Source organism: Bubalus kerabau, chromosome 14 (genome assembly GCF_029407905.1).
Source record: "Bubalus kerabau isolate K-KA32 ecotype Philippines breed swamp buffalo chromosome 14, PCC_UOA_SB_1v2, whole genome shotgun sequence".
In the NCBI taxonomy this organism is placed as follows: domain Eukaryota; kingdom Metazoa; phylum Chordata; class Mammalia; order Artiodactyla; family Bovidae; genus Bubalus; species Bubalus kerabau.
In genome coordinates this window covers 49,318,474-49,341,608 of record NC_073637.1, presented here as the reverse complement: position 1 = coordinate 49,341,608, position 23,135 = coordinate 49,318,474, and the positions used below count along the sequence as shown (strand labels likewise).

General features: G+C 41.8%; 1 protein-coding gene across 1 annotated transcript in view; it reads left to right on the top strand.

The window, feature by feature from the left end:
- Window positions 1-7,633, top strand: part of SLC30A8 (solute carrier family 30 member 8) — a 41,811-nt gene extending 34,178 nt beyond the window's left edge. The window contains exons 6-8 of the mRNA XM_055546864.1: window positions 667-772; window positions 6,042-6,176; window positions 7,463-7,633. Of these exons, the coding sequence (XP_055402839.1) occupies window positions 667-772; window positions 6,042-6,176; window positions 7,463-7,608 (387 nt within the window). The 3' untranslated portion in view covers window positions 7,609-7,633. The remainder of the gene's footprint in view (window positions 1-666; window positions 773-6,041; window positions 6,177-7,462) is intronic.
- Window positions 7,634-23,135: the final 15,502 nt, after the last annotated feature.

Below are 23,135 nucleotides of genomic sequence, written 5' to 3'. Positions count from 1 at the left end.
ATAGCACTGAACATGTATACAACCATATGTAAAATAGAGTGCAAGTTCGATGCATGAAGCAGGGCACTCAAAGTCAGTGCACTGGGACAACCCAGAGGGATGGGGTGGGGAAGGAGGTGGGAGGAAGGTTCAGGAAGGGGGGACACATGTATACCTGAGGCTGATTCATGTTGATGTATGGCAAAAACCACCACAATACTGCAAAGTAATTAGCCTTCAATTAAAATAAATAAATTAATTTAAAAAATTTGGCAGCACTGGGTTTTCATTGCAGTGAGCAGGCTTTCTGTAGTTGTGCTGTGTGGGCTTAGTTGCTCCATGGCATGTGGGATCTTAGTTACCTGACCAGGGATCAAGCCTTAGTCCCCAACACTGGAAGGTAGCTTCTTTACCACTGGACCACTGGGAAAATCCCTCTCCTTCCCTCTTAAATTGTAAGGAGAACATGTCCTACGGTCTCCCTTTCTTTAGTCATTGAGAGTTGAAAGCTTAGAAGAAGGATTATGTCTTTAGGAAGCCTTGTCTCTGATTGGGATGGTAAGTGTCAGGAGGGTGAATGGGTGACAGGAAAGGAAGGAAGCGTGGGGCTTTACTTATTTTATCAATCAGACTTTCTGCAGGGGAGGCCTGGATTCAATGAACTGAAATTCCTTTTTTTTTTCCTAGCCAGAGTATAAGATGGCAGACCCGATCTGCACATTGATCTTCTCTGGCCTGGTTTTGGCCAGCACCGTCACTCTCTTAAAGGACTTCTCCATCTTACTCATGGAAGGTAGGAGTGATTTTCGTATTATTTCCAGCATGTGTGTTTTCTCTTCCCTATAACCACAAAAGGAAATGACCTCAAGGCATGCTCACTGTGAGCCTGCATTATAAGGAAAATGTAAACTTAGAAGGAATTTTTATGAATCCAAGTACTATGAGTTTTATTCATATGGGAATAAACAAAAAAGAATTGGCTTCTATTTCTTCTCTAGCAACTATCATATCATATGGCATAGTATAAAAGCAATATGTACAAATACTAGAGACAAACAGTGAGGGAGAAACAGCAAAATGATACATTTATTCCTAAATATATGGAAATTACCTAAGAAAGATTGTGTAACTCTTTTGGGCAGCATTATAACTACTATGATACTGAAAAGGTAAAATGCTTGTTAGACTAGGCCAGCAGTTCTCAGACATTAGTGGCATCAGAACCACTTGGAGGGGCTGTTAAAACAGACTGTGAGGCCCACCGGACAGTTCCTGAGACAGTAGGCCTGGATGGCATGGGGCCTGAGAAATCTGAATTTTAACAAGATGTTGATGCTACTGCCTTGGGGACCGTACTTTGAGAACCACTGGACTAGTGTTTTCATATCACTTTAGGGGTTCCTCCACGAGGGCACGGGGAGGGGTCCTTGGAAAATCCAATCACAGCTAGAGGTTTGCATCCTATCAAACATTCAGATGATCAAAAACACCCAGATGTTAGCTGAGCTGCTCTCTTCTGTCCAGCACACTGTGATAGAAGGTGGACACAGTCTCAGAGGGCAGCTGCCTTCGCAACAGTTCCTCCTTGCCTAGCTTAGCCTTCACTGCAGAGGACACATGAAGGCTTTTGTTCTCGGCCAGCACTGTAATCATTGGTAGGTGATGGTGCTGACCACAGCGAAACAGGAAATGGAGTCGAAAGTCCTTGTGTAACAAGTGAACGCCCTCGCTTGGCAGGGGACAGTGTATTTGTTTAGGTCCCAGATGATTCCACCTCCTGTCCTGGGGGCTGAGTGCCGAGCTGCAGCTGTTGCTGCTTTTACAGAAGCTATCGAAAAGAGACAAACGCATATACAATTTAGGATGACTATATTCAGTGTTCTCTCTCAGTACACCTCTTCTCTCATGATTATCTTTTTTTTATGTAAGGAAAAGTGTAGCTAATTATTGAAAGTCCTATCAGATAGGCAGGTAACTCCTACATGGAATATACTTATTTTTAAATTAGGTTTTCAAATTAGGTTAGCATAAAATAATACTTGTACTTGATAAAATTTAAATATATATGTGTGTGTGTGCGTGTGTGTGCTTAGTTGCTCAGTCATGTCTGACTCTTTGCAACCTCATGGACTGTAGCCTGCCAGGCTCCTCTGTCCATGGAATTCTCCAGGCAGGAATACTGAAGAGGGTTTCCATGCCCTCCAGAAGTTCTTCCCAACCCAGGAATCAAACCCAGATATCCCACATGGCAGGCCGATTCTTTACTGTCTAAGCCACCAGGGAAGCCCAAGAATACTGGAGTGGGTAACCTATCTGTTCTCCAGGGGATCTTCCCAACCCAGGAGTTGAATCAGGGTCTCCTGCATTGCAGGTGGATTCTTCACCAGCTGAGCTACAAGGGAAACCCATATTACACTGCTGCTGCTAAGTCGCTTCAGTCGTGTCCAACTCTGTGCGACCCCATAGACGGCCTCCTACCAGGCTCCTCTGTCCCTGGGATTCTCCAGGCAAGAACACTGGAGTGGGTTACCATTTCCTTCTCCAATGCATGAAAGTGAAAAGTGAAAGTGAAGTTGCTCAGTCCTGTCCGACTCTGTGCGACCCCATGGACTGCAGACCACCAGGCTCCTCCGTCCATGGGATTTTCCAGGCAATAGGACTGGAGTGGTGTGCCATTGCCTTCTCTGATATTACACATATATATGTAAATGGAAAGGCATAAAATGATAAGACGTCTCCCCATTTTTTCACCTTTAAATTCTCAATCTTATTCTTCAAGCCTAACATCTACTAATAAGGTAAAAGGCGACATATATCTTTCCAAAAACATCTATGCATTTACACATATATGTATATGTAATAAAACACGTGTGTGTGCTGTTGCTACTTAGTTGCTAAGTTGTGTCTCACTCTTTTGCAACCCCATCCCAATCAAGAGTACAGGAGTGGGTTACCATTCCCGTCTCCAGGGAATCTTTCTGACCTAGGGATTGAACCTATGTCTCCTGCTTGACAGGCAGATTACTTACCACCAAGCCACCAGGGAAACCCTAAATATGTGTATACATATGTGTGTCTATATACATGAGTGTGTGTGTGTGTGTGTGTGTGTGTGTATAGTGTATGTGTATATGTCTTTTTTTCATACAAACAAGATTATACACGTATTTTGTTCTGCACCTTGTTTTTTTCAAGTAGAAATCTTTCCATATTAGTAAACACATAGATAACCTCTTTCTTTTTCATGGGTACAAAGTATTCTATTGTTAGCATCCACTTGCTTATTGATGGACATCACAAATAATGCTTCAATTATATTCTTAGCACTTATATCTGTGGAATAATTCCTAGACATGTATTGCTGTTTCAGAAGTTATGGACCTTTTAAAATTTGACAGATACTGTCATTTCTACCAAACAGACCATATTAGTTTTTTCCCACCAACAGTGTATGAGAGTGCTCATTTCTTCCCAACCTCACCATCACTGGATATTATCAAACTGTTGATTCTCCTCTAATCTGATAGGTGATTATATTATATCTTATTGATTGTATATGTGAATCTAATTATGAAACCTAGTGAGTGATTTTTCATATACGTATTAGCCTGGGTCATTATTTTTTTGAACACTAATTTGGGTATTTTTCTGGATGCATTAATATTTTTGTAGGCTCTCCATCAGAAAGAAAAAGGTTTCTAGGATGTGATGAACACTGAGGTCCATGGGAACATGTCCTCTTGCTTGTCAGTACTGTTTCATAGAGGAAAATAAATAGGAGTAGACTTGCATTCTCCATAAAAGTAAAGTGATAAAAGGAGGCAAGAGAAAAAAGAGGAGTGGGATCTTGACTTCATCTCAAGAGTCCCAGATGAATGACAGCAGAAGGTCAAAGGAAACTCTCCAGGGATGACACATTAGGCATAATTGTCGCCTTTGTGTTACAATACCTGGGGTCTAGTGTTTACATAAGACTTCACACCTAGAGGAGGGATCTTAGAGTCTGGCATCCCACTTACCCATGTGGCCTTACAAATTCTTCTTAACCCTTCTGACTCCCACTTTCTTCTCTAAACAGTTCTAACACTGATTAGATCTTTAAGTTTTATAACTATTAAATAAGATCATTACTAGAAAGTGCTTAGCACAAACCTTGGCCTATAGTAGCTTCTCAATAAAGGTGCTAATATTATTAATTATTTTATTATTGTGTAACATTTTCACCCATGACTATATGCACATTCTATGGCTAATCTGAGACAAGAATTTCTTTGTTTCTAGTACCCTGAGCTTTGTGGCGCTCATAGAGTAAAAAATCATGTTGACCAGCTGTTTGTTCTATGAAAAGATATAAAATGGGATAAAACTAAACTCAAACTGTACTGAATTTTAAGTTAGCTCCAAGGAGGGAATCCCTATAAGCAAGGTTCTTAAATTCTGAAAAAGGAGGGTTAAGGATTCCCTATTCCCTTTAAGAAAGTGGTTCTAAACTGGCAGCTCATTACAATCATCTGAGAAGCTTTTGAAAAATACTTATGCCCAGGCCCTAGACCCAGAGATCTTGATAGATCTCTTGATAGATCTTGACAGATTTAATAGAAGCTGGCTTTGATGGTTTTTTTTAACATGTAGGCAAGCTTGAGAACCACTTCAAAGTAGTGGTGCCCAGTAGCTTGTAAATACTCGTGCAATGGGTCTCTACTTTGGCTCTGTTAGAATCAACAAATGAGTTAAGAAAATGCTGATGCTGGTCTTATCCCCAGAAAATCTGATTTAATTGGTCTTGGGTGTAACCTGGCCATTGGGATTTCTTAAATCTCTGGTGACACTAATGTGCATCCAAGGTCAAGAGCCACTCTGAAAGCATATGGATTTCAGAGCCTCATCCAGAGATGTTTTCTTTAGGAGAATTTTAATGGAGCCAAGGCATATTTATTTACAACCAACACACCAGGTGTTTATGTTGTATGTATATAATTGAAGTGGAAGCTAAAAAATGTTCGTCCTTAGAAAACTTTTCTACGGAATCCTCTTTGGATCATCTTTAGTTGACAGAGATTTACCTATCGCATCAGATGGCTTTACCACTGTGGTGCTAATTGACTTGATTTTCAAAAAATTCTTATATCAACCTGATACTTTTTATGATTTTAACCAACCATTGACTTGGTTTTTCTCTCTGTAGCCAGCCAAAGCAAGTGCCTTTATATTTTCAAATCCTGTCATCTATGTGACAATCCTTGCAATGTTTGAAAACGATCATTCTACTTCCCTTCACCTTCCCATCTCCAGGTGGAGACACTCCAATTCCTTCAGCCCTAAAACATAGCTGACTGGCTGCCGAACTCCCCACCTTCATGCATGTCCCACACTATTCCTCTAGAAACAATGATGAGAGTCAAACTACTACATTCTGTGGCTTGAATAGTAAACCCTTAATAATGTACTTAAAATAATAGAAATTCTACAGACAGAATAATGAGAAGGTATTATAACATTAGGATCTCCTATTATCATAGTTCGCTAAGGGACTGGTTGGATAACTAACAATTGTATAGCAATAGAGTTTACAAAGGACAGATTTTTTCTGATATGTTTTCAGAGTCCCCAAAGGACTCTGTTAACTACATATTGCTTTTATTATACCTATTTTACTACAAATATTCTGAGGATTAGAGAAGTTCCAAGTGTTGGGTAAAATTCAAAATAGTTGTAGTCAGAATGCCAACCTAAGATTATTCAATACCAAATCCCATGTGATTTCACTTTGCTTTCCAGATAATTACAAACGTAATTGGGGGAAATAATACACTCTGGAAGTGAAGGGTGATGACTGTCTTGATGGCTGCAGAGTAAAATCTGCAAATGCTCTTTGTGAACCTGTGGCTGATGGCAAAAACAGGTGAATCTGCTTTCGTAAACATTTGAAAAGAGAAACCATAGATGGAGAGGGCAAGGTAGTATTTTAGTAAGGACTTTGCAGCCCCAATTAATCTTTGCACTGAGCCATATTTCATGAGATAACCCACTAACCCCGGCCTCCTGTTCTCTCCTCTTGGCAGGTGTGCCAAAGCACCTGAGCTACAATGGCGTGAAAGAGCTCACCTTAGCAGTGGATGGGGTGGTGTCTGCGCACAGTTTGCATGTCTGGTCGCTAACAATGAACCAAGTGATTCTCTCTGTTCACGTTGCTGCAGGCCAGTGAGTTTGTAAACATCCTGGACAAAAATTCAGTCATATCCTATAACGTCAATAATTTCCCTCCTCTTGGTAGAGCAGCCCTGAGTGTCTGTTGCATGCCATAACAATTGTAATGTGTTTTATGTGACCAAGGGCCTTTGAAACCCCCTTCCCCGTGCCAATGTCGTCATGGCAACAGAGCTACTTAATGACCACCCTGGAGGTCGAAGGTAGAGGTTTAGAGAGTAGAATAAAAGGATAAAAAGCCACCCAAGCTTCAAGGTCTTAAATTCTGTTTGACTTGATGTCCTATTGGTTAAAGGAGTGGAATGAATTTAACAAGAAACCTTCACTGATTATCTTTAGTGTGTGAGATGTTTTACCCTAGCATCAAAGAGAGAAAGGTGAAGGAGACACAGGTCCCATCCTTAAGATTCCAAAAAGGTAAAAGATATACTAGTCAGAATTAATGATGGTTCCATTACTGGATGGTTAGCAATTCTGTAACCATGTGAGATAACTCTTGGGATGTGAGGTTTACCCTAAAAACTACTTTGTCAAGTAGAAGGTGATTTTGCTCATGATACATCCTAGGGCTGAGAAAATGGGCAATGGCTTGGGAGACAGCTCAGACCAAGAATGATATATTAGGCTGCTGAGAAATAACTCATGAAGTTACTTAGAGGCAGGATACAGGAAGAGTCATTGGAGGACTGTGCTTTCTCAGACATCCTCATCTCAGCTGAGAGGCTTGGGTCTGGCTGCAGGGAATTTACAGCCTCCCCTACACCAATATTTCACTGCAAATGGAAGGATCTAGTAAACACTCAGGTTACTATGGAGGGAACTTCACAGCCTCCTGATACCTTTTGGGAAAAGAGAAAAAGACGGCAGAGAGGGCTGCTGCTCTAAATGTTTCCTGGCTCTTGTCACCATCCTTGAGATAAATTGTGATTATCTATAAGGCTGAAAACTCAGAGAACCCAGGGAGCCAGTGAGCAGGGCTGTATAAGAAACAGTAGTTCTGACTTGGCTTTTTCATGGCTTATCTCCTCTGTCGCACTCAGCCCCTAGGGACGCCAGACCCCAGAGAGGACTGTGGGCAGGAAGTTCCCATAGTAACAGGGCGCTTTGCAGCCATGTCTGTATAAGTGTAGCTGATTGTCAGACCCATCATGGCTCCTTTCAAGTGCACTGCCTGGGCCCTACCCCAGCAGCAGAGACAAAGTACTTGAAGCCGGAGATGAGCCGTCGCCTGTGTGTGTGCAATCAGTGCCAATCTCTCTCAGTTCTTTATCAACAGCAGCCAGCCGGGAGAGCCAGGTGGTTCGGAGAGAAATTGAGAAAGTCCTCAGCAGTCGCTTTCCTGTGCACTCACTCACCATTCAGATGGAGCTGCCAGCCGACCAGGATCCCGCCTGCCTTTTATGCGAAGACCCTCAGGACTAGCCAGTGGCTCTGCCAGCTCCCCAAGTTTGACAGGCCACTGCGTGCTGCTCCACAGTTTCTAAGAAACCAACAGAAGAAATCTGAGAAAGTCATGATACAGTATGATGCACACTGTAGCTCCATCCACCATAAATGAAAACGTGCTTAGATTCATCAGTCAATTGGATTCTCCATTCATGGGTAGCTGTGTTCATTCTAGAAATGTATGTATAGATTATTCTTGACTGGGGCTGAAATAACAGCTGTTTGTAACCGCAGGTAATAGAAAGTTCACCTCCCTTCAGTAACGCATCCCCGGGCTGAACGGGCAAAGCCGAATTCAGGAAGGAGTCTTACCAGGAATCAGTGGCAAGGAAAGAGTCACAAAAATTTTTCCAAAACATGAAAAGCAAAAGTAAGGAGAGCCGAATCAGGGGTCAAAGCGAATCTGGAGGTCCAGTATTCTTGCCTAAAGAATCCCATGGGCAGAAGAGCTTGGCAGGCTACAGTCCATGGGGTTGCAAGAGCCGAACATGACTGAGCACACAAGTACGCATGCATGGCTCTTTAGATATGTCCCCTTATTTCATTCTGCTAAGTCTCTTCAGTTGTGTCCAACTCTGTGTGACCCCATAGACAGCAGACCACCAGGCTCCCCCGTCCCTGGGATTCTCCAGGCAAGAACACGGGAGTGGGCTGCCATTTCCTTCTCCATATTTCATTCTAATGACTTTTAAAAAAGTTGAAATTAATACCATCATTGTATAGATAAAGCCATAAAGGTTAAGTGAATCATGGCATTGAAACATGTAAAATATCATGTATGAAACGAGTTGCCAGTCCAGGTTCGATGCACGATACTGGATGCTTGGGGCTGGTGCACTGGGACGACCCAGAGGGATGGAATGGGGAGGGAGGAGGGAGGAGGGTTCAGGATGGGGAACACATGTATACCTGTGGCGAATTCATTTTGATATTTGGCAAAACTAATACAATTATGTAAAATTTAAAAATAAAATAAAATTAAAAAAAAAAAGATAAAAAAAAATAAACATCTTTTTCAACACAGGCTATGGGCAGTAAACCAAGCTGACATGCTCTTTGCCCTCACAGAAGTCTTTCCCCTTTGGGAAGAGACAGTCATTACACCAATAAACACCACCAAGAATATACTACTAATAGCAGCAAGGGATATGAAAGGAGAGGGGCTGACTGAGGTTGGGGAGGTCCATGGAGGGTGTCTCTAAGAAATGGCATCTAAGAAGTAAGTGAAAGCCAAATGCACTGTAGAAGGAAGCACATTCCAGAAGAAGCAAGAGAATGAGGGGACACCCTGAAGAAAGAAGTGGGTGCATCTGAGGAACTGGGGAAGGTCCTTGTGGCTAGAATGTACTAAGTAAAGAGTGAGTTAAAGAATATGAAGGACCAGAAGCTGGAGAGGGACTTTCCTGGTGGTCCAGTGGTTAAGACTTTGTGCTCCCAATGTAGGAGGCAAGGGTTCAATCCCTGGCCAGAGAACTAAGATTCCCACATGCCACATGGCATGGCTAAAAGAGTTTTTAAAAAGGCAGGACAAATAAGCAAGTCCAAGTAAGAAAGTAGCTTAAACCAGATCTATTTTGACCAAAATCCCATCTATGCTTTCTCTTTGAACACTTTTGCTTTATTTTGGTTGGGGTGGAGGGGCTGTTTCTTTTTGATCAAGTAATCCGCATTGACAATCAGCTGTTATTTCAGAAGTGCCTGCAAAAGAGGAGCCTATGTTCCTCAAAGGAATGAGATGAACAAATTGCTGTGTTTAAAAGTAAAGGCCTGACAGGTGCTTCTGTAATACATCTGTCTTATGAGGCACTAGTACTGTGTCCGCGCAGGAGTCTGCTAAAGAAAGAGGAAGCCTAAAGGACTGGAAGTGGTTGTGGGCCAACCTCGACCTTGGAGACCCTGAGTCATGCCAGTGACGTGGGACATGAAAGGGACAGAGGAGCAAGGCGGTGGAAACAGGGGACTCTGTGGTAAGGAATGAACGTTAGAAGGAATGAGAAATCTGGTCAGTCCCTTCCGTTGTCTTCCAGATCTGTGACCTTCCACTGCCATTCCATTTCTCTGAGCTTCAGATTCCTCATCTGAAAATGGGAATTATATTTTCATCAATGGGTTTCTGTTAGAACTATGTGGGGTAAAAATGTAAAGAACAGGTTCTTTGTGTGGTAAAAATTGAGTGCTCCATAGATATTCTTCTCAATCCAGAGTTTCTCAACCATAGGAATCATCATTTGGGGTTGGATCATTCTTTGTTGTGGATGGACTGTTACAACACAATGGCAGAAAGTTATTCTTGTGCGTCATAGGAGGTTGAGCAGCAACCCTGGGCTCTACCCACTAATTACTGCAAGCACTCTCCAGCACACACACACACACACATACAGAGACTAAAAAGGAAAATGGCAGTTGACTGGGGCATGGAGGTCTTGGCACTCAGGATGACTCAGAAGTGGCACTTTAGGCACCGCTAAAAGTGCCTTTTGACCAGAAGTCAGTGGGATGAGAGGAAGTAATCTGAGGCTGCTCCTTACATGCCAGGTCCACTTCTGTGCACGTTCCAGACTCTCCAACAAGGGGACAGGAGCATTTAACATGACTCGTCTGAGGCAAGAACATTTTTTGGGCTGTGGTTTTCTCCTAGACAGGGTTCCTGTGTCTACTGCCATGGACACACAATCTCATTTTTTCTCTCCTTGCTTTTTTGGTAGATAAACCCAGACAAAAGTGTCTCCTTGCTCCAGGCCAGTCACGCTTCTCTCCTTTCTTTTTTTTTTCCTTTTCCAACCTCTCTGAGCAGAGAGCTGAGTAGGTGAGTCAGGCCAAGGCCTTCTGTGCAAATCTGGCCATCCATCTCTCCTCCCCAGCCCACTCCGTCTTTGCCCAGGGAGAACTGAATGTGCTGGTTTCAAGATTCAAACAGTAGAAAGGAAAGGGAAGTCTCACTTCAGCTTCCAGCTGGAGCAGTGTGTTCTAAACCGGGAGGCACTTCACTGGGTTACTGGGTCCTGCTTCAGATTTTAAGGATGTGGAACTTTGATATGTATTCTGCTATTATTCTCTGCATGTCTTTCACCTGTAGAGAGTATCATAAAGTAAAGATGTGCAGGCCTCAATGGGTCTGGTTTGGAACTTGAACTTCTGTATGTTTTAACATACCCAGAGATGATTCTAAAGAACAGTCTAGAAGAGCCTCAGCCAAAGGAAGTCACTAAGTGGGGGATTCAGACACACACCCAGGAACCTACAATGATATCTAAAGTTGCAACCATGTGGATGGGGTAGGAAGGGAGCACAGAGTGGTGAGGATTGTGGGCTTGGCGACTGAGACTTCACGTCATTAAGCTGACAGCCACACTGGAGTTTGAATGATATAGGAAGTTTCTCCAGGCAGATGAAGAAAAAGGTCTTCTAGACAGAGAAAGCTACGTGTAAATCATGCTTGTGTTTTCCTGCTGGTTTTTAATTTGAAAAGCAGAATATATGTGGCAAAGAAAACGATCAACTCTGTGATGTTTAAAAATGTAATTTTTGGTACTTTATCATTATTAACATTGAAGAGAACAGGAGTTCTGCCTTTGATGATTTTTCTGACATTGTCAGCGTCTAGCAGGGTGCTGGAAACCTGGCAGGCATTAATAATTGCTGAGGCAATGATTCTGGGGCCTTGTCATTATTTTTTATTTACTTTTGTGTTTTTCTGAAATTCTGAGGGCAAAGGAAACATTGACCTTGACTGAGGAGGTCACATGTGTGCCATCTCTGCAAATCAATCCACACCGCCAAAAGACCTACTTAGCATTCTGCTGAGGGCTCACCCTGCTCCGTGGAGACGGCCAGGCATGCCCCCCACCTGGGGAAACAAGCTTAGGCAACCAGAACGAGAGGTGCTGGGGTTCCTAGTGGCTTCTGCCTCAGCTGGCTCTCGAAACAGAAGGAATGGTGCACGCCAACTCAGTCTCCCGTCTCTAGGGCTGCCGTGTGGTTTTGCTTTTCCATACTTTGTACAGGACGGAGCTCTAACGGATAGACGACCTGGCAAGCACCCACGTTCTAGGGGCACTGTCTGCTCCGCTTTTCTCTGAAATTGTGTTAATATTCAATTCTATGTTGCAAATACATCGAATGCCAGGTCACCCCAAGGGAGATGGACTTGTATGTTAACCAAAGGCAGCACCTCGGGCTCCCAGCCATTTCTGCTCTTTCCCTGAAATTCTCCTTCTTTAGTCAACTAGATTGAAAATTCTGGATGGTAGATGTTTTTGTGTTAAAGTCAAGACAACCTGAAGTGGGGTTTTTAAGGATTTGAGATGAAAGAGCAGCTACCACCAGGGGATTTCATGTGCCAGGCATCAGTGCCCAAGGTCTCCCCCTCTCTCTCTGCCCCCCTCCCTGGCATGGTCAGAACTCCAGGCCATTGAACTGACTGCAACAGTGCAGTAGAATTCTTTGCTTAGTGCATGGTATTTTCTCTGGCTACTGAAACATTAATGATCTTTCATGTCTTTCAAAGCAATAGGCTTTATTCTGCAGAATACTAAAATCAAGCCAACTCCACTGCCACCCTCCATCCTTACTATGCTTCACTGTTATCTAGTAACCAGTCAAGATTTACCTAGGGCTCCGTGGTGAGGTTAGGGCCCAGAAAAGAAATGTATGTGTTCCATATGTTTGGTTACAGATGGAAAATGGGAATGCTGAAGGACATGAAGGAAAGAATGCTTATCCTTTGAACAGCAGTTCTGTAGATTGCCTGAGTCTGAGTCTTAGCCCTTCCCTTCATTAGCTCCGTGACCTCCAGCTAGTGATTTAAATGCTCTGGCCTTGTTTCCTGATCAGTAAAACCTCCCTATTGGGTTGCATGAGAATTTCATAAATAAGGACTCAGAGGTTGGATTTGTGTATAGCGGGTAGTTAGCACTCAGTATCTTAACTGTTACTGTTGTTGTGTACAAAGTGAGTCTGTATGTATATGTCACCGAAATTCGTATCATGCCAACTTTTAAAAGATTTTGAGTCATCAACATACTCCCGCAAGAGAGTGGTCAAATTATTGGTGAGAATTAAACAGTCCTTTCTCTCACAGGGAGTGATTGAGGCTTGCTGAGATAAAGGCTTATCTGAGAGAGCGTTACCTAGTAAGGGAGTCCTGGAATCATTAAAATAGTTAAGTCCCTTTCTGACATGCTCTGAAAACTTCTACTTTTATCTTTGAAGTAAAAGCTGAATGAGGCATTCCGAGTGCATTTATTAGCACTGTTTAACTGTCCAGTTCCATGAAGGCAGTCACAGGACCCCTCCCCCGACCAGACCTTGTACCCTGTTCCTATGAAACATCACTTCCTTGGTTTTTTGGTGTCTCTTTCTCTCAGGGAGTTGAGACTTGCTCTTGCTAGGTGCATTTCCTTCTGCTGGTCTCTCAATTGTCATTGCCGTATTTGGATCATTTACTTACCTGTTAAATTTTTAAAAATTAATTAATTTATTTTAATTGGAGGCTAATTATTTTACAACATTGTGGTGGTTTTCACCATGCACTGACATGAATCAGCCATGGGTGTACAGGTGTCCCCCCAACCTGAACCCCCTTCCCACCTCCTTCCCCACCCCATCCCTCTGGGTTGTCCCTGAGCACCAGCTTTGGATGCCTGCTTCATGCCTTGAACTTGCACTGGTCATCTATTTTACATATTTACCTGTTAAATTTGGAAAGCCAACAAAGGCTTTTAGCACTCTAGTATCAAAAAAAAAAAAAAAAAAAGTGTGCTTGGGCATACACATTTTATAGGTTCTTGGAGAATGTCGCTTTCCAGCGCCATCCCCACCCAATGAAATGGGAGCCAGAGAACCCTGCAAAGAGACAGACCTCATTTTCCACAATTAGCTTTCAAATACCTTCAGGAAATCATTTTCTCAGCTCATCTCCCTGTATTCCCTGTTTGGGATCACAGGGCAATCTGCTTAAATGACTAATTACAGAAATCATTAAAGGCACCAAGCAAATGTTGGCTTTGACTACCCACAACCCCAGTTTTACAAGTCCTGCCTGGCCTGACAGTGATGAAACCACTTAACAGTCCAGCGCAGGCGGATGTTAAGGGAAAAAAGAAGGTGACCATATGTGGTTCAGTTTCCTAACTTTCAGATTTCACACTTAACGTTTGTCATTCTGTTACTGGGCACCTGTTTAAATTCTATTTTAAAATGTTAATGTATGTTTAAGACAAAATGAGGAAAAAGAGAGTTTGGATTAAGTCGTCATCTTTTGATCACTAAAATCATGACAGAAAATATTTATTGTGACACCAATCAGGACTGTATTGAGAGGACATACATGTCCACTCTCAGTCTTTTAATGGAGGGAAGAACACATTTGAGGAGTGGATTGGTCTAAGAGAGATCAAAAGGTGATCTAAGAATCAGAGGCACTTTTGAACATGCTGGTCATTGCTATGAAGCCCCAGTGGGGGTTAGACATTGGTGGTCAGAATCTATGGTAGCCCTTGACAGTTGTTAAAAACTGAAACACACTTGAGCTTCTTCGGCCATAAAGGCCAGGAAGTGCTGAGAGATGTCAAGCTGAATTGCACTCTTTTCAGGTGTGTCAAGAAAGCCCCAGGGGACAATGTATCAATATAATTGCCCTACATTTCCTTTCCTCAAAGGGGTGCCCATTTGCTGAAAACATAATTGTCCTATTTGCAGCCATTAAAACCATATGATTGGTGTACACAGTCCAGTGGCACCATCAAATGTTATGTCCCTAGACCTGTAGAGTTTCAGAGTGTTTGGGGTTATTACAGAAGCAAGGGTGCCAGCCATTCTGAAGATATTGTAAAGCATGGTGAGTTAACCTGTACAATAAAATCAGCATCAGATGTGATTTGGGGGTTTTGTTTGGAGTTGAACTGCATTTTTCAAATGGAATTCAGTAGGAATTTCATCAACTAACTCCCTGTTTCTTTCCGATCCCCTCTCCTATTTTTTGCAGTGATGAATAGGGGATTTTCTTTGGCCTGAACTTGGGATTTTATTTCTGTTACTGTCCCACTCTCCACTCCAAATGTGTCTCTGACATGGCAGAATCCACAACCAGAAAAATATGAGTACCCTGTGTTGACATTTCATTAGCGGAATACATTCTATGAATAATTAATAGCCCAAAAAGATGAAGCCTCCTTTTCTGGTTTATACTGTCTCATAGAGTTCAGCACCTTGTATGAATTTGGATGAGGAAAGGACAGTTCAGATTCACCTGGCTCAGTAAGCCCTGAATTCATAAGTAAGAAGCAGATTCTTTTTCCATTCAATCACCTTTCCTTTATAAACAGAAAACCATGGAGAAGATTTTTCAGGATCTTGAGATGAGATCATCTTTAATGTTGACTAAAGAGAAAATTCTGAGAGGGGCAATTATTTTTCTTCTTATTATCATAATTAATATTATTTTGATAGCTTTTAAACACCCTAGACTTTACCATTTATACTCCAACTATGGATGGTGTTTTATGTGGGTATAAACATTTGCACAATATATACTTCAGTATACAGATCTTAAAGAAAACTTCTAATTCCACCCTGAAACTTTTCATTAATTTATTAACTCATGTAATCCATTTTTTCAACTGATTTTACTAATATTTATTGATCGAACACACCAGCCATAGTGTAAGGGAGTATAATATTGCTTAGATACATAATCTAGAAGACTTTTCTTATATCGAAGATTAAGAAATGACTGAATAAACCTCAGAGGTCCTGAAAAACATCTTAATACTCATATGTTAGACATCAACTCTGAGAAGTAAACATATCTGCATTCTTCCTTAAAAAATGTATTTTATAGAAGCATTGCTCAGGTGCAATCAAATCATGAAATCAGTCCCATTTCCTAATGAAATTTTACTGATGGCTCTAAAATATTTCACTTCATTTCTCTCTCCAATTACTGAGGTATCAGTGCTTCTCACTGTACAATAGAAATTACTGGGCAATGACTTGAGGATTAGATAAGCTTGGAATGTTAGTGCTGGAATATATAAGAATGAAATACTTAGTAATAAATTTATCTAAGGAGGTAAAAAAAATCTGTACATTGAAAACCATAAGATACTGATGAAAGAAACTGAAGAAGACACAGATAAATGGCAATGTATCATGTGTTCATAGATTGGAAGAATTAATACTGTTAAAATATCTATATTACTCAAAATTATCTACAGATTCAATGTAATTCCTATCAAAATTTCATTGCAGTTTATCACAGAAATAGAAAAAAAAATCCTAAAATTCATACTGAGCCACAAAAGACCCTGAAAAAATGAATTGCAATCTTGAGCAAAACAAAACTGTAGGCATTACACTTCCTGGTTTCAAAATATATCACAAAACAACAGGAATCAACAATATGGTACTGGCATAAAAACAAACTATAGACCAATACCACAGAATAAAGGCCCTAAAATACGTCCATGCATTTATGGCCAACTGATCTCCAGTAAGGTACCAAGAACACACAATTTGGAATGTATAGTCTCTTTTATCAATGATATTGGGAAAACTGGAGATCCATGTGCAGAAAAATGAAATTGTATCTTCATTTCACACTGTGTACAAAATCAACTCAAAATGGATTAAAGATTTAGAGGGAAGATCAGGAATTATAAAACTACTTGAAGAAAACATAGGGAAAATCGTTTGACATAGGTTTGGGCAATAACTGTTTTGGATATAACCCCGAAGGTGATTATAATGCAAATTTGTAGGACCTGACAAAATTTGGAAGGTGTTTAAAGTAAACTGCATTGAGATCATGCATATAAAATGCTTAGCATAGTATCAAGTTTGCTAGCCCAGATAATAAGTGTAAATTCCTCTCCTATTGTGGGCCTAGAGGAGCTATCCCACGTTGAAGGTCAGGAAGGGTGGCGGTGAGGAGATATCCTTCGTCCAAGGTAAGGAGCAATGGCTGCGCTTTGCTGGAGCAGCCATGAAGAGATACCCCACGCCCAAGGTAAGAGAAACCCAAGTAAGACCGTAGGTGTTGCAAGAGGGCATCAGAGGGCAGACACACTGAAACCATACTCACAGAAAACTAGTCAATCTAATCACACTAGGACCACAGCCTTGTCTAACTCAATGAAACTAAGCCATGCCCGTGGGGCAACCCAAGATGGGCGGGTCATGGTGGAGAGATCTGACAGAATGTGGTCCACTGGAGAAGGGAATGGCAAACCACTTCAGTATTCTCGCCTTGAGAACCCCATAAACAGTATAAAAAGGCAAAATGATAGGATACTGAAAGAGAAACTCCCCAGGTCAGTAGGTGCCCAATATGCTACTGGAGATCAATGGAGAAATAACTCCAGAAAGAATGAAGGGATGGAGCCAAAGCAAAAAGAATACCCAGCTGTGGATGTGACTGGTGATAGAAGCAAGGTCCAATGCTGTAAAGAGCAATATTGCATAGGAACCTGGAATGTCAGGTCCATGAATCAAGGCAAATTGGAAGTGGTCAAACAAGAGATGGCAAGACTGAATGTCGACATTCTAGGAATCAGCGAACTGAAATGGACTGGAATGGGTGAATTTAACTCAGATGACCATTATATCTACTACTGCGGGCAGGAATCCCTCAGAAGAAATGGAGTAGCCATTATGGTCAACAAAAGAGTCCAAAATGCAGTACTTGGATGCAGTCTCAAAAACGACAGAATGATCTCTGTTCCTTTCCAAGGGAAACCATTCAATATCACAGTAATCCAAGTCTATGCCCCAACCAGTAATGCTGAAGAAGCTGAAGTTGAATGGTTCTATGAAGACCTACAAGACCTTTTAGAACTAACACCCAAAAAAGATGTCCTTTTCATTATAGGGGACTGGAATGCAAAAGTAGGAAGTCAAGAAACACCTGGAGTAACAGGCAAATTTGGCCTTGGGATACAGAATGAAGCAGGGCAAAGACTAATAGAGTTTTGCCAAGAAAATGCACTGGTCATAACAAACACCCTCTTCCAACAACACAAGAGAAGACTCTATACATGGACATCACCAGATGGTCAACACCGAAATCAGATTGATTATATTCTTTGCAGCCGAAGATGGAGAAGCTCTATACAGTCAGCAAAAACAAGACCAGGAGCTGACTGTGGCTCAGACCATGAACTCCTTATTGCCAAATTCAGACTGAAATTTAAGAAAGTAGGGAAAACCACTAGACCATTCAGGTATGACCTAAATCAAATCCCTTATGATTATACAGTGGAAGTGAGAAATAGATTTAAGGGCCTAGATCTGATAGATAGAGTGCCTGATGAACTATGGAATGAGGTTCGTGACATTGTACAGGAGACAGGGATCAAGACCATCCCCATGTAAAAGAAATGCAAAAAAAGCAAAATGGCTGTCTGGGGAGGCCTTACAAATAGCTGTGAAAAGAAGAGAAGCGAAAAGCAAAGGAGAAAAGGAAAGATATAAACATCTGAATGCAGAGTTCCAAAGAATAGCAAGAAGAGATAAGAAAGCCTTCTTCAACGATCAATGCAAAGAAATAGAGGAAAACAACAGAATGGGAAAGACTAGAGATCTCTCCAAGAAAATCAGATACCAAAGGAACATTTCAAGCAAAGATGAGCTCGATAAAGGACAGAAATGGTATGGACTTAACAGAAGCAGAAGATATTAAGAAGAGGTGGCAAGAATACACAGAACTGTACAAAAAAGATCTTCACGACCCAGATAATCACGATGGTGTGATCACTGACCTAGAGCCAGACATCCTGGAATGTGAAGTCAAGTGGGCCTTAGAAAGCATCACTACGAACAAAGCTAGTGGAGGTGAAAGAATTCCAGTTGAGCTATTCCAAATCCTGAAAGATGATGCTGTGAAAGTGTTGCACTCAATATACCAGCAAATTTGGAAAACTCAGCAGTGGCCACAGGACTGAAAAAGGTCAGTTTTCATTCCAATCCCAAAGAAAGGCAATGCCAAAGAATGCTCAAACTACTGCACAATTGCACTCATCTCACATGCCAATAAAGTAATGCTCAAAATTCTCCAAGCCAGGCTTCAGCAATATGTGAACCATGAACTTCCTGATGTTCAAGCTGGTTTTAGAAAAGGCAGAGGAACCAGAGATCAAATTGCCAACATCCGCTGGATCATGGAAAAAGGAAGAGAGTTCCAGAAAAACATCTATTTCTGCTTTATTGACTATGCCAAAGCCTTTGGCTGTGTGGAAAATTCTTCAAGAGATGGGAATACCAGACCACCTGATCTGCCCCTTGAGAAATTTGTATGCAGGTCAGGAAGCAACAGTTAGAACTGGACATGGGACAACAGACTGGTTCCAAATAGGAAAAGGACTACGTCAAGGCTGTATATTGTCACCCTGTTTATTTAACTTATATGGAGAGTACATCATGAGAAACACTGGACTGGAAGAAACACAAGCTGGAATCAAGATTGCTGGGAGAAATATCAATAACCTCAGATATGCAGATGACACCACCCTTATGGCAGAAAGTGAAGAACTAAAAAGCCTCTTGATGAAAGTAAAAGTGGAGAGTGAAAAAGTTGGCTTAAAGCTCAACATTCAGAAAACGAAGATCATGGCATCCAGTCCCATCACTTCATGGCAAATAGATGGGGAAACAGTGGAAACAGTGTCAGACTTTATTTTTCTGGGCTCCAAAATCACTGCAGATGGTGACTGCAGCCATGAAATTAAAAGACGCTTACTCCTTGGAAGGAAAGTTATGACCAACCTAGATAGCATATTCAAAAGCAGAGACATTACTTTGCCAACAAAGGTCTGTCTAGTCAAGGCTATGGTTTTTCCTGTGGTCATGTATGGATGTGAGAGTTGGACTGTGAAGAAGGCTGAGCGCCAAAGAATTGACGCTTTTGAACTGTGGTGTTGGAGAAGACTCTTGAGAGTCCCTTGGACGGCAAGGAGATCCAACCAGTCCATTCTGAAGGAGATCAGCCCTGGGATTTCTTTGGAAGGAATGATGCTAAAGCTGAAACTCCAGTACTTTGGCCACCTCATGCAAAGAGTTGACCCATTGGAAAAGACTCTGATGCTGGGAGGGATTGGGGGCAGGAGGAGAAGGGGATGGCAGAGGATGAGATGGCTGGATGGCATCACTGACTCGATGGACATGAGTCTGAGTGAACTCCGGGAGTTGGTGATGGACAGAGAGGCCTGGCGTGCTGTGATCCATAGGGTGGCAAAGAGTCGGACATGACTGAGTGACTGATCTGATCTGATCTGATTGTGCACAAAAATAGAATAAACTGGGAAATTGGGGACATGGGATGGAGAATGGGATACAGTAGACAGAAGGGTAGGAGGTTGAGGATAATAGAGTAAAATGATTCATAAGTTACACATATCTTGGATAGAGGACATTGAAATAACTTGATGCAAGTACAGTAACAGACGGCCATTTCCCTCCATTACTAGCAAAGCCAATAGAAATTGGAGCAGTTTAATACTAATGCCAGGGTAGGGCAGAATTTAAGTCACCCTAAAACTGATTTTGCTTTTTAATCTACTTGTTTATTTAAAGTGATTTTAACAGTTAGGATGTGCCAGGCTCTGTGGTAGACATGAGGATCCAGGGATGATGATGGTACCTATATTCTAGTAGGGAATATGGACAATAAAGAAATAAAGACATAAATAAGACATTTTCAGATGGTGCCAAGTGGCAAGAAGCAAATAAAAGCAGATGATATGGTATTGACCAGTGTGGGATATCTACACAGGGTGGTCATGTAGGTCCTTTATGATCATGTAGGACCTTTATGTAGGTCCCTGGCTTAGCCCAGATGTTAGGAAGGAGCCAGTCATGCACAATGGTGGAGGGAAGGGGAGGCAGCATGTGTGAAGGCATGAGGCAGGAAGAACTGGGCGTGTCTGAAGAAAAGAAAATAAGGCCAGGGGAAGAGGGGCATGCTGGGCTCAGCTGGACAGAGCCCTGCACACCGCAGGGAGAAACGCTGGAAGTTTAGTCAAAGGGAAGACCTCCATTGGATGGAAGGAGGAATTACAGCAGAAACGTGCTGTGTATGCTGCGCTTAGTTGCTCAGTCGTGCCCGACTCTTTGCGACCCTATGGACTGTAGCCGGCCAGGCTCTTCTGACAATGGGATTCTCCAGGCCAGAATATTGGAGTGGATTGCCATGCCCTCCTCCAGGGGATCTTCCCAACCCAGGGATCAAACCCAGGTCTCCTGAATTGCAGGCAGATTCTTTACCATTTGAGCAGAAAAGTGGTTTGCTACAATTCTGCAGCTTTGTTGTTTTGGCAAAATACATTTTCAAACAAATTCATCAAAGATTTATCAAGTATCAAAAAATCCCTGTAAAGAAATGCTTTGTTTTTAAAAATACAAACACACACAGACACAGATATGCCTTAAAAGTGAAAATAAAATGAAACAGGGAAAAATAAAACCAAGTATGGGTTTATTTTATCACACCCGTATGTGCATGCTAAGTCGCTTCAGTCGTGTCTGACTGTTTTTGACCCCATGGACTGTAGCCCACCAGGTTCCTCTGTCCATGGGATTCTCCAGGCAAGAATACTGGAATGGGTTGCCATACCCTCCTCCAGGGGATCTTCCTGACCTAGGGCTCAAACCTGAGTCCCTCATGGCTTCTGCGTTGGCAAGCGGGTTTTTTACCACAAGCACCACCAGGGAAGCCTTTATTTTATTACCATCTTATTTAAATGGTGCTGATGGCAGACAGCACAAAAGCTCTGGAAGGGAGATCCGTCTCAGGATCATGGAGATTCACTAGTCATTTAGTCAACCTGGCTCCCACCTCTACCTAATGACCCTCCTGACACTGGTTATGGGTTGTAGTTCCCTGAGTGTGGTGTTTAGCTTACTGTGTGTGTGTGTGTGTGTGAATTTTAAGGCATGAGTTCCTTTTCTGGGTCTGTAGGAGCTGTCCCCTTTCTCCATGCAACCACCAAGGAAAAGTCATAGTACCCATACAATCCCCACCATTGACTTCAAGGCCCACAGCCTATCCATACCTGGTCTGGGACAACTTGGCCTTTCTCTAGAGAAGGAACTGTGAAGTTTATTATTTACAAACCTTATTGCCTTTTAAAAAACTACATTCTGAATATATTAATCTCACACAGGGTTAAAAACTAGCCTGCTCAGTTGAGGTTGTCTGGTCTGATTTCACCTTCCAGTTTCATCTATTATCACTGTTCACAAGTATTCTGTACTTGTAACACACTGAGCATCTCACCTGTTCATGAGCAGGCCATCACAGTTCACAGCTCTGGGCTTTGGCTCATTTCCCTCCCTAAGATGCCCTCCCTTCCCTTTTTCTCTTCCTAAAAAAATCATATTCTACAGATTTCCAGTTATACAACAAACAAGTTCTGGGGATATAATGTACAATAGGGTGACTATATGTAACAATAATGTATTATACATTTGAAAGTTGCTGAAAGAGTAGATCTTTAAAGTTCTCGTTATAAGAAAACAAAAGTGACTATGTGAGATGATTGAGATTAACTAAATTATTGTGGTAATCATTTTGCAACATGTACATATGTTAAATCATTATGTTATACACCCTAAACTTAAAAATATTATATGTCAATTATATCTCAATAAAACTGGAAGAAAACCAAAACAACAAAATCTCCTATTCATCCTCCAGAGTCTTGCCAAAGATTGAATCTGATGTTATTCTGCCTTATTCTCTCAGAAAGTTAGTTCATCTACCTTCCTTGCTTGTTTGACTGTTTGTAGGCACTTATCACATTCCACAAAAATATTTATTTATAATTATGACTTTTCCAATTAGATTTTGAGTCCCTTAAAAGCAATTATCTTTATATTAAAATGAAAGTCACTCTTTTCGACCCAATAGACTGTAACCCACCAGGCTCCTCTGTCCATGGAATTCTCCAGGTCAGAATACTAGAGTGGGTAGCTGTTCCCATCACCAGGAGCTCTTCCTGACCCAGGGATAGAACCCAGGTCTCCTGCATTGATTCATTACCGTCTGGGCCACCAGAGAAGCCCAAGAATATTGGAGTGGATCTTCCCAATCTACGAATCGAACTGGGGTTTCCTGCATTGCAAGCAGTTTCTTTACCAGCTGAGCTACCAAGGAAGCCCATGGTAGCTTTTTATTTTCCCCTAGAAACTATCATTGTGCCTAGCATCTAAGTAATCATGGGATAGTTTGTCAAATGAATGATTATGGAATATGTTATTGTTCAGTCGCCTAGTTGTGTCCGACTCTGTGACCCCATGGACTGCAGCACGCCAGGCCTCTCTGTCCCTCACCATCTCCCAAAGTTTGCCCAAGTTCACATCATCAACTTCTAAAACATAGGAATGGCTCATGATCTCTGATCACACCCTTAAGGAAAAGGAGTGTAGGGAGCAGATGGGAATAGGTGGAAGTAAGTTAATTGGGATAGCCATCAACAGAGCCAATTGTGTTCTGTAAATTATTCACAGCT